At 55.8% G+C, this 24267-nt stretch overlaps 3 protein-coding genes across 7 annotated transcripts in view; 1 reads left to right on the plus strand and 2 right to left on the minus strand.

Moving 5' to 3' along the window:
- Positions 1-1486, minus strand: part of TP73 (tumor protein p73) — a 63204-nt gene extending 61718 nt beyond the window's left edge. Inside the window, exon 1 of the mRNA XM_072819957.1 lies at positions 1350-1486. The gene's annotated coding sequence lies outside the window, so the exon portion shown is untranslated. The remainder of the gene's footprint in view (positions 1-1349) is intronic.
- A 648-nt stretch (positions 1487-2134) lies between these two features.
- WRAP73 (WD repeat containing, antisense to TP73) lies at positions 2135-19198 on the plus strand. 4 transcript variants are annotated; one of them, XM_072819963.1, is made up of 12 exons: positions 2135-2257; positions 7250-7402; positions 7924-8040; positions 12713-12785; positions 13924-14045; positions 14760-14846; positions 15152-15286; positions 15365-15442; positions 16435-16540; positions 17732-17857; positions 18356-18547; positions 18845-19198. In XM_072819963.1, the coding sequence occupies exons 2-12, from the start codon at positions 7379-7381 to the stop codon at positions 18985-18987; spliced, it is 1203 nt and encodes a 400-aa protein (XP_072676064.1). In that variant the 5' UTR covers positions 2135-2257; positions 7250-7378; the 3' UTR covers positions 18988-19198. The 4 variants fall into 4 exon arrangements, with proteins under 4 accessions (XP_072676064.1, XP_072676060.1, XP_072676062.1 ...); XM_072819959.1 differs by lacking the exon at positions 2135-2257 and adding an exon at positions 3614-3771; XM_072819961.1 differs by lacking the exon at positions 2135-2257 and adding an exon at positions 3614-3771 and having other exon boundaries at positions 13927-14045.
- A 551-nt stretch (positions 19199-19749) lies between these two features.
- TPRG1L (tumor protein p63 regulated 1 like) lies at positions 19750-23288 on the minus strand. Of its 2 annotated transcripts, none has more exons than XM_072819965.1 (5): positions 23124-23288; positions 22776-22867; positions 22513-22689; positions 21659-21812; positions 19750-21082 (listed from the first exon to the last, which is right to left on the minus strand). In XM_072819965.1, exons 1-5 carry the CDS (start codon positions 23193-23195, stop codon positions 20888-20890), a joined length of 690 nt encoding a protein of 229 aa, XP_072676066.1. In that variant the 5' UTR covers positions 23196-23288; the 3' UTR covers positions 19750-20887. The 2 variants fall into 2 exon arrangements, with proteins under 2 accessions (XP_072676066.1, XP_072676065.1); XM_072819964.1 differs by having other exon boundaries at positions 22962-23260.
- Positions 23289-24267: the final 979 nt, after the last annotated feature.

Consider the following 24267-nt stretch of genomic DNA (forward strand, 5'->3'; position numbering starts at 1 on the left):
ATTTGGAGACACTACCCTGTTCCCCATAGCCTTCACTAGAAGGATGGCAAGGAGGGTCTAACCATTCTGAGGCCAATCCACAAGTACCAGCTGCCAGGTCAGTTCACCTGGGGCAGCCCCAACGGATGTATGACCGAGTGGCACAGCTCTGCAGCCTCTTATTTTAAAAGTCATATGCATCATCCATAAATTCGTTTGCTGCAAAATTTCAAGCATCCTGTCCTTTAGTTCTCAACCCAATGCCTTTTTATCTTTTATGAGTAGATTAAAAAATGGGTGGCTTGACCGTGGGACAATGCAATATAGTTCCGCTCACTCATTTTCTTCCAAAGCTAATAATTAAGGTTGAACAAATAAACAGCAACAATGACAGCAAATAAAACCAAACCATCATGCTAATCAGTTCCCAAATGTCCAGTTATTTAACAAACAGACACAATCCACTTGGACAGATTCACCTCTGCTCAGATTCACCAGACAGACACTGTCTCCCTGGCCCATTGCCGGTTGACAATGGTCTACCTGCACCCATCTATTTATGTAGACATGTGCACACTTTCTGCATACCGGCTTAGGGACCAGACAAAAATACAAGCTGAGTAAGAAGGTAATAATAGCTTCATCCCTCCAAAGGCTGAAAGGACAGTGGCTGCAAGGCAAGGAGAGGGAGCCAGGGTGGAGGAGATGTCTCCCCAGGGTGCACCAGAGGCCTGACTCTGCCCCTCCTCTCTCTAACTGGAACAGATTCACAAGACAGGCTGGGCAGCCCTGGACAGCTCAGAATCGCCTGGAAATGCCCCTCTGGAACCGTCGCTCCATGGATCTAGCTCTGTGGTCACGCAGGTTCTCCCGGTCCTGCAGAGCACTGGGTCTCTGGGGACTGAGGGAGTAACGGGCTGGATTTGTACAGCCCTCTTGGGTGCAGAGGGAGCTGGCGCCGGCGGGGAGGAGCTTGTCAGCGGCTTGCACCACACCTGCGCCCCGACCCAACCTGTTCCCCATCGGTTTGGGAGCCTCCCCTCAGAAGCTGGAGTGGAGAGGGGTCAGCTGGGGGAAGGTCCCTCCGGGAATCCCAGCGAGGCCGGTCCTGGCCCCAGAGGCACTCTGGCAGGACCTCGCACCCCGTGGCAGCCCGAGCTCCGGGCGGCTCCCTGCCACCTGAGCAGTGTCCCGGGGGCCGGCTGGACTCCGTAGGGAGACCCCACGTCACCCCCTCACAGCTCCCGCACGCCTGCCCCCTCGTCGCGCCCCCCAGCTTGGGAGCCCCCGGCCCACCCCACCCCACCCCACCCCACCCCGCGCTCCGGCCCGGCAGGCCGCGCTGCCCCGAGGCCCTCGGCGCTTCCTACCTGGTGCGGTCGCAGCCCGGTGGCATCGACGCCGGCCGGCCCGGCGCTGGCCCCGGAGTGGGTGCGCGGCGGCACGGGCTACCCGGGCGGGTTATATGGGCGCCGGGAGGGGAGGCGCCGCGGGCAGGGCCGGCCGCGGGCGTTAGCGCCTCGGGCCCCCGCCGGGCGGGAAGGCAGCGCGGGCGCTCAGCGCGGCGGGAGGAGCGCGGGCGGCGGCGCGGGGCCGGGGCAGAGGTGGCCGCCGGCGCCCCGCCCCCCCAGCTGGCCGCGCTCGAGTCGGGGTCCTGGGCGCGCTCGGCCCCGCCTCCTTCCCGCCGCCTTTTGGCGCGCGTCGCCCCCGCGGAGCCTGCTGGGCCGCCGGCCGGGCTGGACGCGGGCTGGGCGCCGGGGCTGTCCCGCGGGGATGGGGCTGCGGCCCTCCGCCAGCCTGGGGGCGCGGGCGGCGCGGGCGGGGCGGGCGGGGGGCCGGGCGCAGCGCTCTCCGCGTCCCGAAGCCTCGCGTTCCCGCAGACGCCGCATTTCCCCCGCACCCGGGCCGTCCTCCCGCCCGCACTGGCGCTCAGACTCCGGGGAGCGGGGGAAGCGCCATCCTGGTCCGCGGGGTGTGCGCCCCGCCGCCGGGCACCGGGGTGAGGGTCGCGGCCCCAGGGCCAGGGGTTGGGCGCGGCCGTCTGCGCCGCGGCGGCTCGGGGGAGACTCGGGGAGGGCGGGGCCGCCTCCAGGCCCCGCCCGGCAGTGCGGATCGGCGGGGACGCTCTGGGAGAGGCTCCCGGGTCCCCGCCCGCGCTCTTCCAGGGCGGAGGTTGCGTCCCTCGGCCCCCGGGAGTAACTGGTGACCCGCACCCCGCTCCCTGCCCTGGCCGCCGCCTGCAGGCCCCGGCGCCGCTTTCTTTCCTGCGTTCGCGCAGGTACGTGGGGGTGTCCGCGGCCACACGTGGGTCGTGCCCTGGGAGCGCGTCTAGGCGGGTGTTCCCGGACCCGCGCGGGGCGGGGCCTCGGCCTGAGAACCCGACGCGCCCGACGCGTTACGAGAGGCCCTCGGCGGCCCCCGCGGCGCGCTGCCTTCCGGTGCTCGCGGGACCCGTTATCCGCCTCTGGACCGCCGTCCCCGGGCCCGCGTGACCCTGCGTCAGTGGCGCCGGTGAAGTGAGCGCGAACCGGGCTGGTGCAGACCGGCTTCTGGCCGCCAAGGTCCGCATCTCACCTGGCGCACTTGGCTCACTTGTACACACCTGTACTGCTCACCTCCTGGTTTCGAGGGGCAGGACCCGAGGGCGAATCGCATGCGCGGGTCCGTTTGGCCCAGTGCGGAGAAGGCCGGCACCGCCTACCTGGACGCGGGCGCGCACTTCCTACCCCTTTGTTCCAGAAGTTGGGGGGCGTCCTTGGGGAGTGGACCCGGGACCGTGCGCACGGAGGTGTGCGGGGGAGCCAGGCTGGGTCTGCGTTCTCAGACGGAGGATCGAGCGCAGCTGTCTGGGTCCGCGAGACCCGGTAGGCTGCGTACGCGCTGGCAGGGCCTGGCCGGGACCTGGGGGAAGTCTTGTTCGGGGAAAGAGGACTAGGGGTTCCCAGAAGGCGAGGGGGCACGGCACTCGCTGGGAGCGAGCGCGAAGTGCGCGATGCTGATGCAGGTGCCCGCCGCCCCGTGCCGAGGACCCCGGTCTAGGTCGGGCTCCCGCGCGGTGCCTCTCCTCTACGCGGGTCCAAATGCAGAGGGCGCGCGTGCGAGGAACCGGAGGGAGCGCGACGCCCGCCTGCGGAGTCAGCGCCCCATTGGCTCCCCCAGACCTAGGTGGTACCCAGGGGAGGCGGGGTAGGGTTGCCCGATGCAGCTGAAACATCTAGGGAAAACGAATGCGCATTTACACAGGTGCATATGCACTATTACATATATGGAGAAACACGTTTATATGTAAATATATTTACATCTAAGTGTTTATATATAGGTACACGTGTAAGAGTAAATACACACGGGACACCCATTTACATTTGAATTTCAGATAATTGGGTACTTTTTTTAGTATAGATTTGTCCCATGAAGTTTTAGAAACATTTGTCCACAAAAATGGTTCGTTGAAAAAAAAAAAAATGGTTCGTTGTTCGTCTGAAATTCAATTTGAGCGCGCGCCCAGCGTTTTTCTGGCAACCCTGGCGGGAATGGACAGCGAGTCAGGAAGGAGGGCGGTGGGGCGGGGCCGCCTGAACTACAAGCCCCACAATGCCGCGCGGGCACCCGGGGCCCTGATAGGCTGCGCCATGCTTCCGCTCTCCGTCACTTCCGGCCGCGGAGGTAGCGGTTGCGGCCGTCCCAGCTGCACAGAAGCGCGCGGCCCCGGGGTCTGCGGTCGCCATGAACTTCTCCGAGGTGTTCAAGCTCTCCAACCTGCTCTGCAAGTTCTCCCCGGATGGCAAATACCTGGTGAGCGGCGTCGGGCCGAGGAGGGGCAGCTCGGGGGGCCGCGGGTACTGGCCTCAACGAGTGGTCCCTGGCGGATGCCTGCAACCGGGGCCCGGGGCAGGGAGGGGGACTGGGGTGGGGACCCGGGGTGGACACCGGGGAGGGGGACCCGGGTGGACACTGGGGCCGGGGGCCGGGGTGGGGACCCGGGAGGGGGACTGGGGTGGGGACCCGGGGTGGACACCGGGGAGGGGGACCCGGGTGGACACTGGGGCAGGGGGCCGGGGTGGGTACCCGGGGCAGGGGGCGGAGGTGGGTACCCAGGGTGGACACCGGGGCAGGGGGCTGGGGTGGGTACCCGGGAGGGGGCCGGGGTGGACATCGGGGCGGGGGGGGGGCCGGGGTGGGTGCCCAGAGCAGGGGGCAGGGAGACGGAGTGGATACCCGGGGAGAGGGACTGGGGTGGATATCCGGAGCCTGGGTGGATACGCGGGGCAGGGGACTCAGGCAGTCCTGCTCTAAGTCCTGCTCTAAGCAGGGGCCCCCAGGAACTGGACTTGGGCAGGTGTGAGCCTCCCTGCACCTCAGTTTCCATCTGTCAGAGGCAGATAATGGCAATGCTGTCTCCACACATTTGAGGATACGGAGCATATCAGCTCACTGTTGTTATTTTGACGCATAAAGGCAAATATATAATTCCGTTGACTGGACCCTGGTACAGTAGTGCAGCTGCGTTGTCTTTCCCAGGCTTCTTCCCCGGTCTCTACCGTGTGCCAAATAAGTGGTTGAAATAATAGTGTTCTATGTCCAGATAAATGGAGTTGTCTGCATTGCTTTTATTTGAGCTGTTAGGATTTGAGCTGTTCATTACCGGGCGAGAGAATGGTGCTGAAGTCACCGAGCTCCTCTGGACAGGAAATGGAAGTTTTGAAATGTACCAATATCATCAGTGTATATGCTTAGAACCTTGGGTGGGGGAGGCGGTAGGGGGGATAATTGACATGGGAAATCCATTAAGAAAAAAATGATGCCTTACAAAAGGGCATTTGGTTCTCTATATGAACTTATTGATGCCTTATGATTCGTTTTCAGATTGAGGCTTATTAACATTCCTGTTATTTGTCTAGCTCTTTGAGAATATAACTCCTTTATGGAGGCATTATTCTAAATCATGTAAATTAGCATTCAGCTTAAAAATACATAATGTCTTCTGCTTAAAGTTCACCCCAGAAACCTTGGTGTATTTTTCAAAGTGCTCCCCATATATTGGTTTTATAAAAATCCCAGTAAATTACAGAAAGAGACTATATATTAACTTTCTTTTTGTTGCTCTTTGGGCTTCTACACTCTAGTGAAAATATAGCAAGAAGCTTGATAATAATGTTACTGGAATCCTGTTCTTCAAAGCTCTCCTAAATCCTGAAGAAAGTAGGTCTGTGTTGCTATTTTTAATATCTTGCAACAGATTTTTTTTGAAGATTTTATTTATTTATTCATGAGAGACACAGAGAGAGGCAGAGACACAGGCAGAGGGAGAAGCAGGCTCCATGCAGGGAGCCCAACGCGGGACTTGGTCCTGGGTCTCCAGGATCAGGCCCTGGGCTGAAGGCGGCGCTAAACTGCAGAGCCACCCGGGCTGCCCCCTTGCAACAGATTTGATGTGTTTTTACAGAAGTTCCATTTCATAAGGAGTTCATTGTAACTGATTGCAAAGCTACAGTATGACCCATGCTTGTTCTAATCTGCAGTTGCCCTCCCCTTTCCTTTTTTTTTAAAAGAGATTTTATTTGAGAGGGAGAGCACAAGCAGGGTGAGGGGCAGAGGAAGAGGGAGAAGCAGGCTCCCTGCTGATCATGACCAGGACCCTGGGATCATGACCTGACCTAAGCCGAAGACAGATGCTTCACCGACTGAGTCCCCCAGGCACCCCTCCCCTCTCCTTTGGACAAGGACAACTCATGAAGCCTTTGTAAGACGTCTATTCATAGACCACAAACCAATAATCTGGTTTGATCTTGATAAGGACCAGAAGGAAGCCGTTACCGTTTAAAAATCAGTTAAACTGTGGTATAATCTATAGTCAGCAGATGAGTAAACTCAAATTGTTTGCTTAGATGTGGGTATTATTAACAAGTATGACCATAAACTGTCTTCAAGAAAACAGTGTTGACTCTTGAACATTTTGCTAGTCAGTATCCAGAGTAAGGCAGTGCGGCTGTGAGGAAAGCATCTCTGCTTCTCCCTCCTATGCCAGGAAAGTGTGGTCCTCACCCCATACGTCTCCTTTGCTGTCACACTGCTGCTACACTCACTGCACTGCTGACACTCGCGGTCACGTTTGCCAGAAGCGGGGTGTTCCACAGCCCTTGAACCTCCAGGATACTAGTGGGGTGTCCATTCTGGCACTGTGTGCCTTGAGCCCCACAGGTGGACTGTGCCCACCCCACCTCACATGCCAGCCACAGTAGCAAGCCTTCAGGTTACACACAACTTCTGTCTCACTGGACTGCGAGTCCCACATTCCCACAGCACTCTCGGGTTTGATGACTCTTCCAGAGTGGCTCACAGAGCTCAGGGAAACAGTCGCTTGTGTTTGTGAGTGTGCTAAAGCATATGATAAAAGAGACAAGTGACCAGCCAGATGAAGAGATACGTAGGACAAGGTCTGGGAGGGTCCCGAGTGCAGGAGCCTCTGTCCCTGTGAGTGTGCGCTGCATCACCTTCCTTACGTGGGTGTGTTCACCAGCCTGGAAGCTCTCTGATCCCTGTACTTTTGGCATTTTACAGAAGATTCCTCATGATCATTTATGAACTCTATTTCCAGCCCCTCTCCCCATCTCCAGAGGATGGCATGGGGCTGAAAATTTCAAGTTTCTAATCATAGCTATTGGTATTTCTAGGGACCAGGAACCCACCTAGAGTTGCCTCATTAGAACAAAAGATGCCTCTTTTACACAGGAGGTTTCAGGGGCTTTAAGTGTCCTGTGCCAAGGCTCAGGGGCAGAGACCAGAGTGTATGTTCTGTTACTTGGAAGTAAGCGAGTGTTTACAAAAAGCATCCTTACGTGTCAGTGGTCCTCACCAAGAACCCCGAGTCCTCATCCTCACTTCCTATGGCTTGTCTGTAGGTGGTCCAAGCAGCAGAGCACTTGGTTAGTTCACAGAAGAGCTCGACTCACAGTGCTTCCTACCTTAGTTCTTCAGGTTTAAGTAGGAAAGGAGTAGAAAATGACTCGAGTAGAGAGTTTTAACAGAATACTTTACCCTGGAACATAATTTTAACACATAGTTTGTATGTTTCAACTGTGTCTTTGTGTGAACTTCCCCTATGTTTGGAGTGGGCAATACAGTTGGTGAACATGAGGTCATCCAGATAGAAGATGCTGCATCTGAAGGGAGAGAAGGAAATGGAATTCCTGGATGGAGGGGAGCGCGGATATCCCACAGGCTCCCTTCCTTTGGATTGTAGACCATCAAGGGCTTTCTTTTCCCTTTCTAGGCTTCTTGTGTGCAGTACCGGTTAGTGGTCCGCGATGTGAACACCCTTCAGATCCTTCAGCTGTACACATGCCTGGACCAGATCCAGCACATCGAGTGGTCGGCGGACTCCCTGTTTATCCTGTGTGCCATGTACAAGCGGGGGCTGGTGCAGGTGTGCTGCCCTCAGGGCTCAGAGCCAGGAGCCTTCCTGGACAGAGTGATCATGTTCTGTGCCCTCATAGTTTGGGAAAAAAAAAGAGGCAGTGTAGCTCAAAGCTAGTTTTCCCTTAAAAGTATAATACTTTTCGTGGTTTAAGTACTTTCAAAACGAGAAAACACTTATATTCTTAATCTGTAACCAAATAGAATTCCATAACAGGAAGTGTTCACAGTGTTCTAGCAACTTGGGCGTCACGGGTTTTGGGAAGTGGTAGATGTGGTGTTTTTTTATAGATCTAAAGTGAACCTAAAGGGGCGCTTAGGGCTGGTGAAGGTATAAACTTTAAAACTCAACATAGCAGATTTGCGCAGAAGTGAGGCTCCGTGCTGCCAGCAGGAACCGGCCCCTCCTCACGGGAGATTTGGAAAGCTTCCCTGGGTTGTGACTGGGAGCAGTTGACGGCCAGCTGTGTTTAGGCTTGGGTAGTGAGCTGATCTGTCGCGGTTCTGCACTTCTGTGTGTTGCAAATACAGGTGTGGTCCTTGGAGCAGCCGGAATGGCACTGCAGAATCGACGAGGGCTCGGCCGGGCTGGTGGCCTCATGCTGGAGCCCCGACGGGCGCCACATTCTCAATACCACTGAGTTCCATGTAAGTGCACAGGCACACGTCTTGAATCCATTCCTCCTGAAATCACATGGTAGTGGTTATATGGGTAAGTTTTGAAGAAAGATGTGTGTCTTAAATCATCAGGGTGTTAAAATCACACAGTGTCGTTAGATAATCTTTCTGCCCAATTTTAAAGAAAAATAAAGCAGATTTGTAAAAAAATTCTTCAATTACATTCTTAGGGATTTAAAAGGTTCCTTTACTTTGACAGTAGAAGGTGAGCTTCCCTGTGAATGAGTTTACATCTTTCCCTTACGAGGCCTGACCTGTGACCATCGGTCACTGCTTCATCCACAGCGTCCACCCTGGTGCTCCTCCAGGCCACTGGCACTGCCCAGGGGCCCCACATATGGAGACAGGTGTTTGAAATCTGGTAATAAATCCGAGCTAACCCGGGGAGTATAAATATGACTCAAGAATATATAAATACAGGGAATTTGGCAAATATAAGGTATGAGGGTAGAAGGTCTTTGGTGTCAGTGGTGTTTGTTTTAAATGTAGAAAGTTCCCTGAATCCCTTTATCAGTGTGCTGTTAGAGGGGCATCATAACCCAGTGTTTGGGTCTGAAGCCCCCGAGGGCCATCTGAGGTCTGGGCTGCCAGCTGCCCAGTGTGTGCATGTGGCAAGGGGGTGTGGGGTGTATTTGTTCACAGCCATGAGGACGCGGAGTGACCCTGTGGGGTATCACCCAGTCTTTCCGGGTCTTTCTCTTGTTGGCATCATTTGGGATAAGGTTTGTACCCAGCCTGGCTGGGATGGCTGCTCCAGATGGCTGTGTGGCTCCACACGGCTTCTGCTTCAGTTTGAAATCCTGCTTTAATCTGACATCTGCTGATAGAAGCTCTTGGAGAGTGAGCAGCAAAGGGCACTCAGTTTCCCTGTGGTCTACACATTGGCCTTTTAAAGATGTTAAAACTCGGTTTCCAGATGCGGTGATTTTAGCTATGTATAAAGCCTCGCCTGACAGTCCTCATGATCAGAATTGTTGGGGCCAGGATCCAGTCTCCAGATGGGCATATGCCACGGGCCCTCTGCCTCCCTTACATCAATATGACAGAGAAATCGTGCACCTTCTGGATGAGATTCTGGGGGTATGAGAAAGGAAGGCCTATGTGTGTGCTTCCCCTGGTGCCCGAGAACAGAGCCTCCCAGCGACCCTCTGACCCTGTGCTCATCACGTCTTGCCTTTCTTCAGCTTGTGTACACACTACTGTTTGGTTTGCATTTATTTTATTTAAAGTTTACTTACATGAATTCATCCTCTGTATTCTGTGTCTGTTCCCCCTCCATGGTTGTCCGTTCATCCATGTGGACGGTGTGGCTGGTTCTTCCATCCCTCCTAGGAGAAATCATGTGCCTCTGCTGTTGCTGGGCATTTGAGGTATTGGGATCCACATTCTCCAGAGTCTATTGTACATGACCTGTGTTGAGATGCCCTGTCTTGGGTGTAACCTTGGAGGTTGCCTGGTTAGAGTAAATTGCATTCAATTTTCCAGAGCATTTGTATCAGGATTTATTTGTTTATTGCTTTTTTTTATTTATTTTTTTCATGAGAGAGACACAGAGAGAGAGAGGCAGAGACACAGGCAGAGGGAGAAGCAGGTCCCATGCAGGGAGCTCGATGTGGGACTCAATCCCAGGACTCCAGGACCACATCCTGGGCCAAAGGCAGGGGCTAAACCTCTGAGCCACCCAGGGATCTCGTTTACTACTTTTTTAAAAATATTTTATTTATTCATGAGAGACACAGAGAGGGAGACACGCAGACAGAGGAAGAAGCAGGCTCCCTGCAGGGAGCCTGATATGGGACTTGATCCCAGGACTCCGGGATCATGACCTGAGCCAAAAGCAGACGCTCAGCCACAGAGCCACCCAGGCATCCCTGTATCAGGATTTAAAATGATTGCCAATCCAGTAGAGCTATAGTGCTATTGCATTTTGGTTTTAATAATCATTTCCCTGTTAGTGAGGTCGAATGCTTTCATATCTTGTTTTACATGCCTACACATTCTCACACTTCATGTAAATATATGGTTCAGGGTCATGTGGAGTCCATAACAATGTGTGGTGTGAGGTGGGGATCAATTTTTATCTTTTTCCCAATAACATTTTCAAGAACTGAATTTCTTTATATTTACAGAACATGTCTGATTTTTTTGAAGTTCTTTTTTTATAGATGTTATTTGTTTGAGAGAGAAAGAAAGTAAGTGCAAGAGAAGGGAGGGCAAGGGGGAGAGAACCCCGAGCAGACTCCCTTCTGAGCACAGAGCCCACACAGGGCTTGATCCCACGACCCTGATGTCATGATGACCTGAGCTGAAACCAAGAGTCAGACACATAACCAGCTGCACTACCCAGGTGCCCCAAACACTTGACTTCATCCTGCTCTCGCTCCATCGATGTGCCAGTTGCACACTGTTTAAGTCACGGGTTTATAGCACGTCATTGTCTGATGGGTCTAGCCTCTTCGTTGCCCTCGTTCTCTCAGGTGTTTCTCACATACTCGAGGCTGTTACGAACTGTTGTATCATCATGGTGAATTGAACCTTTATGTAAATCACCGTTCTTCATTCCTCATGGACCTGTTTGCCTCACAACCTGCCTTATTGGCTGTTGGTGTAGCATGGCCTCCTGGTTCGGGTGCTCGTGGTGTTTCACTCCTGTTATGTCCCACGTTTCCATGTCTGTGAGTCTTGGGGTCTGCATTGTAAACAGACTACAGCCGCCTCAACAAAAATAAACTGACAAACTTTCTTACACCTCCACAAAGCCAGGTAAGGGCTGGTAAGCAATCCCACTCAGCGAGAGCAGTGACCCTGTCCACCCTGAGGCTGGCCCCAGGACCACATAGCCTGCAGGCTTCTGTCACTCAGCACCACTGTCATCCGGGGCCTTAGCAGCGGCTCCTGGTAGCTGGGTGCCATCACACTGCACAGGGATGGGCATTTGCTTTCTGTCCACCTATCCACGCGCAGTTGGGCTGTTCCCCATGTGTGCTGTGATGGACACAGTGCAGTGAACATGCACATAGGAGTCTGTGCACACGTCCTCACGTCCTCACTCTTGGGGAGATACCAGGGGTGGGATGCCTGGGTAGAGTGCCAGGAGGGCTGCCTTGGGGGTGGGATACCTGGAGGTGCCCATGGACTGTTTTAGGAAGCTGCCAATGGTTCTCTCCCATGCCTGCCACCCTTGCCTGTGCCTGCTCGCCCAGGTGAGAGCTCAGGTGTTCTGCGTTCTCATTAACACTTGTCATTCCAGGTTTCTGTTGTTGGTCTCTGCTGTGTCGTGTCTCCTTGCAGTTTTGTGTTTTCCTTATGACTGATGACGTTAAACATCCTTCACGCACTTGTTTTTGTATGACTTGTCCATATCCTCTCTTGAATCTTTATCAGGTTGTTTGTCATGTCATTCAGTTGTGAAGCTTCTGGTGATACTCCCTGGACGCAGGTCCTCTGTTAGGTGGTGTTTGGCAGGTGTTTTCTTCTGCTCCATGGCTTGCTTTCTCGTTTCCTTAAGCTTCTTTAAAAGAGCAGAAGTGTTTCATTTTGATGGAATCTAACATCCATCTTTTTTCTTTTATGTTTTCTGCGTTTAGCATCTAAAGAAATCCCCCCCAACCCAAGATCAAAAAAGAGTTTACTCTGTTTTCTTCTAGGAGTGTCATGGTTTGATGCCTACGTTTAGATGCAGGACCTATTTTGAATCTTTGTCTTCCCCAGTTGCACTTCTGTCAGCAGTTGTCATGTGTGCAGGTCTGTGTCTGGACTCTTGTTCTATTGATCTGTTAGCCTGGCTTTGTGCATATAGCACGTTCCCTGCTTACTGTGCCCAAGCCCATGTGAACTTTCCAGCTTTGTCTGTGTTCAGAGTCAGCTGCTGGACGCTCCAGGTAGTGAACTTCCGTGTTGGCCAATGGCAATGGCATGGAGACAGTTCTCAGAAACAAAACTAGGAATTGGGGTAAATAAATTGTGGCTATTCTATTCACTTTTCAACTATGAAAGGATCTAGAGGGTTATAGAAGCTCAGTATTAGATGCAAGTATAGACTAGTGTTTGAACACTTGAATGTTGTGACACAGAGGCCTACGTCCCCTCTGAGGTCTTTTTCTGGGGACACGTGTCCGTGTCCACCCCGCCAGGCACTCGGGGACAGGAGAGGTCAGGCGGCTGATGCCACACAGTGGTCACCCCAGAAGCCCCATGTGGCACAGCCACCGTGCAGGCGGTCCTGTCCTGCCACCTCCTGCTCATAAGTCTGCTGAGGCACAGGGGGAACCAGGCAACCTCACTCAGTCCTGGGGACACCCATAGTCCTGGATAGCATTCCCACGTGAACATGTTTCCTGGACTACACTGCTTCTGCAGGTCTGTTACAAAAGGAAAACTGTTACTTTGAAATTCCAAACTAAAATGCCCTTATGTTTGACCTTGTGTCGCTCACATAATGGTCACAAAATGAAAAGCAAATACCAAGAACATGAGATTTAGCCACAGTAAACTGTCAGAAGAAAACAGCCCTGGAGCTACTACTGCTTTTGATTCTGCAGTAAACCGCGCACTCGGGCCACTGGTGACATGCTGGTGACCTCAGGCAGTCTTTCGGAACCTGCTGCATCTTCACTGTGTTCTTTCCCCTTTCTCTCAACAGCTGCGGATAACTGTCTGGTCCTTGTGCACAAAATCTGTGTCCTACATCAAATATCCTAAGGCCTGTCAGCAGGGTGAGTCGGCCGAAGCTGATCTGAAAGCCATGTCTCTGTAGTTTGGGTTCAGAGATTCAGGGAGGGGGTGCCCTGTTCCATCCCTGAGGGTTTATGGGCAGCGTCTCAGCACAACACTGGCTTGTCTCTCTGCACCCATGCCTGCTGATGCTTCTCTGTGATTCCCACGTGTGTCTCTAGAGGATGAGGCAAAATCTCAGTGGGTCTAAGGGCCTCAAAGAAGCAGGCTATATGTGTGGTCCCCATCCCCATGTCGTAGGACTGGGGCCAGGCCCCACCGTTCACGCCTCTCCTGAGACCTCCGCGCCCCCCTCCCCTCCCCAATCTGAACTTCAGGCCACTAGGCCTCCTGTCACCAGCCCGGTGCTTTCTGAGCCTGGGGGAGGTGCCACACACTGGGCCCAACACTGTGTGACTCCGGGGGGCTGCCAGGCCCCAGTGGACACCCAACCCTGAATGTGCAGTCACGTGTCTGTCATTGAATAAGCAGAAGGAAGCCTTACGTAATTTGAATATTTCTTCCATTTTTTCTGTTGTCATTAAGTTTGCGACTTGAATTTGAATGAAATGTGATCGCACATTCATTTTTTATCTTTATAACTTGAGTATGAGTGTCTCTCCAGACAGCATACACATTTCTTGAGTGGAAACAACAGGTATCTTGTGTGTTCTTCTGGCTCACGAAGTGTGAGCTGTGACCTGGGGCTTTTTGAGCCCAAACAGGTCTGGAAAATATAGCTGAGCGTTTTCTCCCAAAGTTTATTTCCAGATTCTTACCTTAAATTTACTTCTTCCAACTAAGTACTTTCATTCAAAAGTGAAAATAAGTGTAATGACCAGCTGACTTAAAGCCAGCGGAGTTCCCTATGCTTTGCTTTCTAGGCGTGTGACAACCCGTCAGGGGTCATTTGAGGTCAAAGCTGTATTTCCAGTAACATTCTGTGGCTCTTTGGGGCTCTGATGCCCTCGGTTTTCCTGCACACATCTCGCCAGCTGGGGGCCTGGGGCATGTATGGAGCAGCCCAGGCTGTAGAGCCAAGACCACAGTCATGGCTCCGTGGCTCCGCTGTGGGCCGCGTGCACCCATCCCTTCCCGCATCCTCTGCAAGTGTGATTCCCCTTCCTTGGCCCTGGACAGCAGGCCCTTCTCTCACAGGGATCACCTTCACCAGGGATGGCCGCTACATGGCGCTGGCAGAGCGGCGCGACTGCAAGGATCATGTGAGCGTCTTTGTCTGCAGCGACTGGCAGCTCCTGCGGGTAGGAGGCGCTTGATCCTGCAAGTGGGGTGGCCAACATGGGTTCCCAGCTGCTTCAGGACACTGTCAGGAGAGCATGCAGCACCAAGCTGTCCTCGCGCCAGAATGCAGGGGCTGTGTGCAGCTTTGCAGGCCACCTGGCATGCAGAGGAGGTGACAGGCATCATCGTGAGCCACTTTCCTGGGGTCATACCATACCACTGTATGAGGAGGAGGAGGAGGGCCTGCTCTGGGCAAGATGCCAGGGTGCCTCAGAGCCCAGGGCACAGAGCCCTGCCCTGGCCAGGCTTCTATCTACAGGAGGTTGGAGGCAGAGAAGCCTCCAGAATGGGAATGCCCGTTCCCTCAGAGCACCGAGGAGGCCTCCCCAACCAAGCATGGGTTGTCCTGGCAGGATCTTGCCTGAGTTGGCCTTACAGGGGTGAGGCTGAGCCAGGCAGAGGGGGGAAGAGAGAGGGGCACGTGTGGCCAGTGGTGCTGGGCCTTACTGGGCTCTGTCCTGCTGGGGAGGTTCCAGCCACTGGCGGCCAGCCTGGGACCTCTTCAGTGTTCAGGCAGGATTTTAATGGCAGAGGGACAGAGCTGTAATATTTTTGCCCATTTCTATATAAGTAAATATATAACTAATGTATTAAAAATATCAATCATAAATTGTGAATCTGTTTAAGGAAAACACTTTCCAGTTGAATTTGTTTCTCTCTCTTGCCTTCGGAAGCACTTCGATACGGAGACCCAGGACCTCGCAGGGATTGAGTGGGCCCCCAACGGCTGTGTGCTGGCAGTGTGGGACACCTGTCTGGAGGTATGCAAAGTAGCCAGGTAGGCCTCTGGTGTGTTAAGCGCATCCACCTGTGTTTACCGGATGCTTTTCAAATGTGGCGGCTCGGTTAGTTTCCTGGGCTCTGATGCTGAGCAGCAGCCCTTTGACCAGAAAGTCCTTCCGTTTGTGGCCAAGGTCCATAGGTCACCCCTGTGGGAGGGCCTGTCCTGCGGCACTGTCCTCCCCACTTCCCGCTTGCTCTCCGAGGGCCCCCCCACCCGCAAGGCACCTATATGCTTCCCATGTGGGGCCGGTGTGCGTCTCACCAACCACAGTTTCTCCTGCAGTACAAGGTCCTGCTTTACTCCTTGGATGGCCGGCTCCTGTCTGCGTACTGTGCCTACGAGTGGTCCCTGGGTGTCAAGTCAGTGGCCTGGAGCCCCAGCAGTCAATTCCTAGCGGTTGGAAGCTATGACGGGAAGGTAAGGACAGGGTGGTGCCCTCCATGACACCTGGGGCACAGCTCAGGCCAGGCCCTCATGCTCCCCTTCCCCCCTCAGGTGCGCATTCTTAATCACGTGACTTGGAAAATGATCACAGAGTTTGGGCATCCAGCAACCGTCAATAATCCCAAAATAGTAAGTCTGGAATGCATGTTTCCTTTTGAGCAGTATTTGGGGAAGGGAGGCAGAAGAATACTGCTCTTTACATCACGTTGTTGATTGTGATGTAGGTACTTTCATCACCAGAAACTTCTGTCATTACCGCAGTTCATGCATCAGATGCCACCAGTGCTCTCCCTGTCTTCCTGTCCACATTCACAAAGGACTGGAATGGTGTCCTTGCCCTGTTCTCCCCCACTACCCCCAGTACCTCCCACTTGCAAGCACTGAGCATCTGGAGCTGGGGGACCAGGCTAGAGAAGTGGAGATGGGTGTCCCTGGGGCAGGCAGGGACAGGCAGCCTGCTAAGGGGTTACAGGGTCGGACACCGGGAGGAAGTGATACAGGATCTGAGGGAGGAGCGGTTCAGGCAGCAGGAACAGGAAGTGCAAAGGTCCTAAGGCAGGGATGTGTATCCATTCAGCAGGGCACAGACTGACCTCAGCCTTGGGGAGCTTGACCACAGATGAGAAACATGAGTAAAGATGGAAGGAGGGTCGGCAGGGGCAGGGCTACAGGTACCAGTGTCGAAGGGAAGGGAAGGGAAGGGAAGGGAAGGAGGGATACCTGGGGATGTCAGGCTCAGGCAGAGGTCCTGAGGCCAGGGAGGTACAGACGAGCCAATCAATGGTCTTGGGAGGCCAAGACCGAGCAGGCCAGCCATTTAGCCCGCAGCCCGAGCGCGCTCTAATGCTGTAGGGCAGGCGGGGGGCTCCTTCACTTCCTCCGGCACAGGCCCGTCAGGCTGCCAGTCACAGATGCCCCTCGTTCCCTCGGCCTGTGTCTGTTAGTTGTGTATAAACCTGCAGTCGGCAGCCACTGAGGGTGCTGAGAACCCCCACAAGGGAGTGGGTGCTGCTGGGCCCCGTCTGTCCTGTCACCAGGGTTGGCATGCCTTGTGGTGCCGTCATCACATCTGCTCCCGCCCGTCCTGAGCGGGGTGGTGGCAGGACTGTCCTGTGTTCCAGGTTGTGTATAAGGAAGCTGAGAAGAATCCACGGCTGGCCCTGGGCCGCCTTGCCTTCCCCCCACCCAGAGCAGCGCCTGGCCCATCCTCCACCACCGAGAGCAAATGTGAGCAGCAGGCGGGGGGTTCACTTTTTCTCCTTTTTTTTTTTTTTATGAGAGACTGCCATTTGTTCAGGTGGAATTCAGACCTTTCTTTTTTTTAGAGTTTATATATTTGAGAAAGTACACGTAGTCATGCACAAGTTGGGGGGCAGAGGGGGAGGGAGAAGCAGATTCCCTGCTGAGCAGGGAGCCAGATGTGGGACTCGATCTCAGGACCCTGGAACATGATCTGAACTGAAGGCAGATGCTTCACCCACTGAGCCACCCAGGTGCCCCAAGACATTCTATTTTTTTTTTTTTAATTTTATTTATTTATTCATGAGAAACACAGAGAGAGAGAGGCAGGCTCCATGCAGGGAGCCCGATGTGGGACTCGATCCCAGGACTCCAGGATCGTGCCCTGGGCCACAGGCAGGTGCTAAACCGCTGAGCCATCCAGGTGTCCCTAGACATTCTATTTTTAAGGTACATTTTGCTTTTCCTGTAGTAGCTCCAGCCAGCATCCCTCCAACCCATGAATCAGTAGACCTGGGGAAATGTTTTGTTGATTGCATCTAAGCACTGGAAATCTCATTTTTGACAGCTGGTCCTCTGAGGGCAATTTCTTTAATGGATGGTAAAACCCTTGGATGAGCCAGGAAGAGGAGGAGCCGTTAGTAACGGGGGCCCTGGAGCTGCAGAGCTGGGTGTGGGGCCTGGGCAGGGCGCCTGTGCCTTGGTTCCCACATCGGTACAGCGGGCAGAACTTTAGGATGGAGGAGATGTTGGAGCGGCCCCTGGGCCAGGCCGTACCCCACTCCCCCAGGCCCAGTAAGCACCCCGAAGGGGGAGGCACACCTGCCTACTTCATCATCATCTTACAACCTTCTGCTGCTGGTTTTATGATGTGTGGTATTTAAGACTATTTTGTAGAGCAGTTTAGGTTTACACCAAAATTGAGGGGAAGGCATGGTTTCCCACACACCCCTCCCTCATGTGCGCAGCCTCTCCACGATGTAGACCCCGTGGTGGTGCGTTGGGGACACCGACAGGTGACACAGCTCCCAGCGCGGGACCCAATCCTGTTAAGCCCCCACCCCACATGTTAACGTGACGTCAGCTTTCCCCATTGGGGCAGGCAGCAGCCCACATGGGTCAAGCGGTGCAAGTGCTGCCCTGAGGTGGAGATTGCAGTGTCCCCTCTCCACGTTCTAGATGAGATCGCCTCGGTGCCAGTTTCCTTACAGACTTTGAAGCCGGTTGCTGACCGAGCAAACCCGAAAATTGGAGTGGGAGCACTGGCCTTCAGTCCAGACAACTACTTCTTGGCGACAAAAAATGGTCAGTGGCTGCGGCCCCGCATCCTGTCCTGTTTCCTCCAGTGCCCAGGTGTTCAGACTGTATGGGAAGAGACCCTGGTAACAGGCTTCCCAGGATGTTGTGTCCTCCCGTCTTGTACTGGGACATTGTGCCCACAGAAGCTTCTGGAGACCAGGCCTTGTCTGCAGAGCAGCAGCAGGTTGACCGCTGTGCGTCAGTGTCCCCTGCCGCTGGGCTCTTTTGTTCAGTAGAGAACAGGGCCTGGGCACCACTATGGCTGCTGGTTTGGTTTATACAGGAAGGGGGTTTACGTTTTTAAGGGCTTTAAGAACAACCATCCAATGTGCCCTTGTGGCCTGTGAACTGGGGTGGGGGGTCCAGCCTGTACAGATGCCGGAGTGGCAGCTGTGCCCCTGGGTCCCTTGGCCTGCCCGTAGTGTCCTCTCCAGTGTGGATGCTGAAGCAGGCAGGGGGTGGTGAGGAACCCAGGACCTGCCCTGTCTCCCCACCCTCCCTCAGACAGCATCCCGAACGCCGTGTGGATCTGGGACATACAAAAGCTGAAACTCTTCGTGGTCCTGGAGCAGCTATCCCCAGTGCGTGCCTTCCAATGGGACCCGCAGCAGCCCCGGCTGGCCATCTGCACGGGAGGCAGCAGGGTGTACCTGTGGTCGCCGGCGGGCTGCGTGTCAGTGCAGGTGCCCGGGGAAGGTGAGCACGGTATTCTCGGCCCGCCGTAGGCAGAGCCCTAGCACACTGGCACATTTCTGCAGACCTGGACACTGTGGCTCACGTGAGAGCCTCGCTCAGGATCTTTGGGTAAACCTCACGGCCAGACCCCAGTATGCACATCTGGCAAGGGCCCTGAGGTGCTCAGCTTTTCTGGGTGTAGGAGACCCCCCTGAATGGGCATCTGGGGCTATAGCTGGGGCTCTCCAGGCCTGTTCTCTGCCCACAGGATTTGGGACTGTGCTCACTCTTTAACCCTCTGGCCACCTGTCTCTCTAGGTGACTTTCAGGTGCTTTCTCTGTGCTGGCATTTAAACGGAGACTCATTGGCCCTCCTCAGTAAGGATCACTTCTGTCTGTGTTTCCTGGAGACTGAGGAGAGGGTTGGCACCACCTTCGGACGGCCAGGTGACCACACGTAGGACCCATACGTATCCAGACCTGGGTGTGAACAGAGGGAAACACCCCCCGGCACCTGCCAGCTGCAGAGTCGGGACCAGATTTCTCTGGGGAGCTGCTGCAGCTAGTGGCCCAGATGAAAGGACTCGCTTTTATTTTTCTATAGCATTTTTGTAAATATGTATGGTATGAAATGAATTTTTATTTAAAATAAATATTTGGTAATTCACAAAATGGCTGATGCTTGTGTTGGTGAGAGGTTTGGGTTGTGGAAAGGATTTCTGGTTTCAGGTCTGGGATCACTCACAGGAAATAACTGCCCCCCAGCAGCTGTTTGTCCCTCAGATAACATCCTGTCCTGCTCTGGAGCCTCCACTCCCCATCCCTGGAGTTTTCTGGAGAACAGGCTTGGGTTTCACATAGGGTGTTGGGGCATGTTCTGGAGTGCAGGGACGGGAGCCCTGAGTGCTGAGAGGGTGGTGCCCCACCGCGGGGCCACTGGGTCAAGGTCAGCTCTGCAGGGAGTCCACCCTGGCCTTCTGTCCAGGGAAATCCCATTCACCTCTACCTTCGGGTGCTTCTGACGGCAGCTGGGATTGAGGAAGTGGAGGAAGTAGGATTCCAAACCTGGGTTCACCATCCTGGCTACGGGCTAGCTTGCACACCACTGTCTGGGTTTCCCCATGAGAGAGCTGTACCAGGACAGGACCCCCAAGGATCCAGAACAAGCACAGCAAATTGGGAGCTTTACAAAGCTAACCGCTTCAAGGAAGGAGCGACATCCGTTCAACTGTAAATGTCTTTACTATGAGACCAAAAGCAAATGCTCAAGACCCAGGTGGTGTGGAGGCAGCCTTCCAATTTGAGCAGGCTGCTGCATTTGGATCACATCCATGCCGACCAACGCTACACCAGAGTTGTAAATAAGGAGGAGGAAACCAGTGAGCCAGCACTTCAGTTGATAACAAGCGCTCCCAGTCAAGCCAGCAAGCCGAGGACAGGTGGGAGCACGAGCAGCATGCTGCAGTTCCCACGGACATGCTCTGCGGGATGCCACAGCTCGGGCGTGTTCAGGGCAAGGCAGGCGGCCTCGGGTCTGCATGGGCGCGGTGGGGACCCAGCCGAGTGTCAGCAGCATGAGAGACAAGAATCTGACAAGGTTCCTTCCTTAAAAAGCAAACTGAGCAATCCCCATTTTAAATGTGACTATGGCAACCCAAACCTAGAACAGGCATGGGTGTCAAATTGTTTGCAAAGAACTATCAAGGTAACTCTCATATCAATGAATTGTCTACACACGACTTCCTGCGAACTTCTGGGCCCGGGAAAGATGCCATAGGTATGAACACGATAATTTTAGGAAAAGTAGGACTTTAGGTCAAACATATTTACACAAAGCTACTATTCACTAAGGAGCCAACAAGCAGACTGGTTTAGTTCACTAGCCTGCTGGCTTGTTTTGCAGTAAGCTTTAAAAAATGGATTACATTTCAAAATATAAAATTTGACACCAAGTAGAAAGGTATTTGCAACTATAGGCACCGGGGTCTCAAGGCTTCCGCCGGGTATAAGCATCTGCACAGTTGGAAGTGCTAGCAGGGAGGTTCCGGTGGGAGCACATATTTATTAACATGCTAGAGGGCTGGGGGAAGGGCCACGAGAAGCCACACAGAGACGCTCCAGGAAAGACATGGAAATAAACTCTAGAAGATGGAATACTGGCCAAGACGGGGACGGCTAGACTCACTTTGCTCTTTGTGGCTCCTATTACCCAATGTTCAAGATTCAGCTAAAGTATAGAATCCATTTGACTATTCTACTCGCACTGTGCTCCCTAAGGGTTAACATCCCCGACCCTGCAGGGGCCTTGGAGCCAGCTTCAGGTCTGCTGCCCAAGCCCCCAGGTACACCCGTGGGGGGCAGCTAGAAGCCTATTTTGCCTCTGGTCATGGAATAACCCAATTTAGCCTCGTTGTTAATGAAGGACATTAATCCCACGTAGGTCTCGATGAGGAGAGGACGCTCCAAAACCAGTACACCGTTGGCTTGTCCTGGCAAGGGACTCTCTTTCTGGGCTTTCTTGACAGCTTGGATTAACATAGCTTTGAAGCTTTCCAACTTAAAGAAAGAGAAAACAGGTTGCCAATCAGTCATCGACACCAGAAAAAAAACCCACCCATTTCTGTGTCAGCCTTGCCCACTGTCCCCGGGAGAGACGCCTCTCCAGCCACATGCTGGCTATCCCTTGGCTCACGGGGACAGGCGACAGGCCTCGCAGAGCCTTGCCCTCCGCAGGTCTGAGCTGCTCTGTCAGGGGGACGACTTCATCCTGCCCACCACCTGCTAGGCCACCTAAGCAGGTCGAAGGGCACGGCTGGCAGGCGGGGCCCACCCATGTCACTGTCCTCTCCGGCTCAGCAGACTGCTGGCCAGAGTCCTTCTGTGTCCTTCTCCAAGGCCATCATGGCCACCAGGGACCACATTATAGAGCTACGTTGACCAGGAACCACCAGCCACGTGAGGCTACTTAAACACAAGATAACTAAGACTTTTAAAAGAAACTTAAAACATTTGCTTCCTCGGTTTTAGCAGAACAGTTCAAATGGTGCACAGCCACAAGCGGGAACCGTGGCAGGCAGGCCTGGCCTAGGATGTCACCGTCACAGCTGGGCAGCACCGCTCCGACGGTCTTACTTGGCACAGAGAGGCCGTCTTCTCATCCGCACCGGCCATCGGGTGCTCTATGAACGTGGCATAGGGCACGTTGGTGGACCAGGGGTTCCACCTGTTTATGAACGAAGGGCGGCTCTGCTTGTCCCACTGAATGCGAATCCCAAAACCTTCTCGCCTATGGAGAAGAGACAAAGACTTCACGCAGCAGCAGGCCACAGAGCGCTGGGCAGCCCAGGCAGGTGTGGGCAGGTGTGGGACCCGGGGATGCTGCTTCACCGCCGTGCTGTGCTGGTCAAGTCCACCTTTACACAGCACAGCTTAGGGGGCAGGGAAGACCATGTAGGTGGACTGGGACACAATCGACACGTTTGTCACTTCAGGTCCCCCGTCCAGAAGGCCTGGAGGCTAGCTGGCACCCAGCTCAGCACAGCTTCCCGACCCAAGCAGACCCCTGCAGCCAAACTCTGCCTGGCCGTCCGAAGTCACCCGACCAGACTAAAGTCTAGGCTCCCGTGTTTCACGACACTCCCTTCCCCAAGCTGCCTGTTAAACGCTCGGATTTTACTTCCAGGGACATCTGTAAACAGAAAAGGACAGGCTACCTTTCTTCTGTTAAACTTCGACTAGAGCAGAGTGTGAGGTCACGGTGTCACCCTCTCCTGGCCGGGGATAAAATGCTGAGTTAGCCCCATCCTAAGATGCCAAGTCAGGCCTGCCTCCAGGGCCTCAAGCTCCGTCTGCTACGAGCCTGAGAGCCTCTCTCGAGCCAGGATTCCTCCTGGGGCACCTCCTCGCTGACGCTGGGCGTCGGCCGCGTGGGGGCTGCCAGCACTGACTACCGACCCCGACGCCGGCTCCCTGCTGAACACACTTACTTGTTGAGCGACTTGGGGGGAAACTGGAACTCCCCGCAGGAGATGGTGTCCACCGCGCTGAGGGCTATGCGGACCACCTGCTGGCACTGCAGGCTGATGAAGTCGTACTTGCAGATGAGCAGCGCCTGGTCGGTGATGAGCACCAGCCGCTCCTTCTCGTTGTTCCAGTGGTCCACCCTGCGGGCCCGGCCGCGTCAGCCCCCGCCCCCGGCGGCCCGGCCCCGCCCCGCCCCGCCCCGCCCCGCCCCGGCGGCCCCGCTCACTCGGTCAGCAGCCACACGCCCTGGATGTCGCCGTCCTCCACCGGCCGCACCACCACGCCGATCTCCTCCACCGCCTGCTCGATGGTGCCGGGCTGCGCGGGCGGGGCGGGGCGGGGCGGGGCGGGGCTCAGCGTCCGTCCCGCCCCCCGCCCCCCGCCCCCCCGGGACCCGCGCCCCCCGCCTCACCCGGAACACGAAGTACTCCTTGACGCGGGCGCGGCGCGTGGGGTCGTGGATGCTGAGCGGCCACAGCGTCTGGCGCAGCGGCGAGCCCGCGCCCGGCCGCCCCCCGCCCCCGCCCGCGCCCGCGCCCCCGCCCGCGCCCCCGCCCGCGCCGCCCGCGCCGACCTCCTCGCCGGCCGCCAGCACTGCCGTGGGGCTCGTGCCCGCCGAGTCCACCGAGTCCCGCAGCTGCAGCATGGCCAGGCCGGCCGCAGCCCCGGACCCCGACCCCACACCCCGCCGGAACAGGCCGCCGTCGCCTCCGCCGTCCCTGCCGCCCCGGCCCGCCCCGGCCCCGCCCCCTGCCCCGCCCCCGGCCCCGCGGGTCGCCGCGATTGGCTCCGCCTCGCCAGCCCCCGCCCCGGGCTCCGCCCCTGCCCGCGCCCAGCGGCCCTGCCAATTGGCTCGTCCCCAGCCGTCTTCCACGATTGGTCCTCCTCGCCGCCAGTTCGCACTCGCTCCGCCCCCTTCGTGCCGGAAGCGCACGCCGCGCGCACGCCCATTTCCTCCCGACGCGACCGGGAGACGGGGCGGGGCCCAGGCTGGTTGCCAGGGAGACGCAGAGGGCGCGCTCCGCGTCTAGCGCCAGTGACCCCCGGCCCCCGCCCGCGCCCCCGCCCGCGGCCCCCGCGCCCCCTCCCCCGTATCCGCACCCCGCTTCCAGGCGCCAACACCCCCAGGCCGAGATCTCCGCCTTACCCCCCCCGGCCGCCCTGGCCCGGGTAATTGCCCCCACCCCGCAGTCACTGTCCCTGGACTTGACCCGCCTTCGCCGTCTCCACCCCCTCTCCGGGGAGGCGCCCCCCCCCCCCCCCCCGGTTCCCCACCATGGTTGCCAGTGGCCACCCTCGCGGGACCCGGGACCCTCCCCGCCGTCAGAGCCCCTTAGACTAGCCGGACTCCAGAAGGGCCGAGGCTTGCGGGGGCCTGTCCACATGGCAGGCGTGCCTGGGGCACCCTGGCTCCCAGACCCTGGAGGCACAGGGCTTTCCTGGACACCCGGGCCTTTCCCGGCTGCAGGTTCCGGGATGGAGGTGGAGGCCGGGCCTTGGGTCCCGCGCTCTGACCAGCAGAGTCCTCACTGAGCCTAGGAAAGCGTCCCTCTGCGACCCCTGTTTCACAGAAGGGGACACCGAGGCACGGGCCGGTCACTTGCCAGAGCCACTCATGAAGCGTCAAAGCAGGATTCACTCTGCGCCCCTGCTCCCGTCCTCTGGACACTAGAATTGCATCTTCCTGTGGGAGAGACCTCTGGCCCTAGCTGGCGCCA

This window comes from Canis lupus, chromosome 3 (assembly GCF_048164855.1).
Source record: "Canis lupus baileyi chromosome 3, mCanLup2.hap1, whole genome shotgun sequence".
In the NCBI taxonomy this organism is placed as follows: domain Eukaryota; kingdom Metazoa; phylum Chordata; class Mammalia; order Carnivora; family Canidae; genus Canis; species Canis lupus.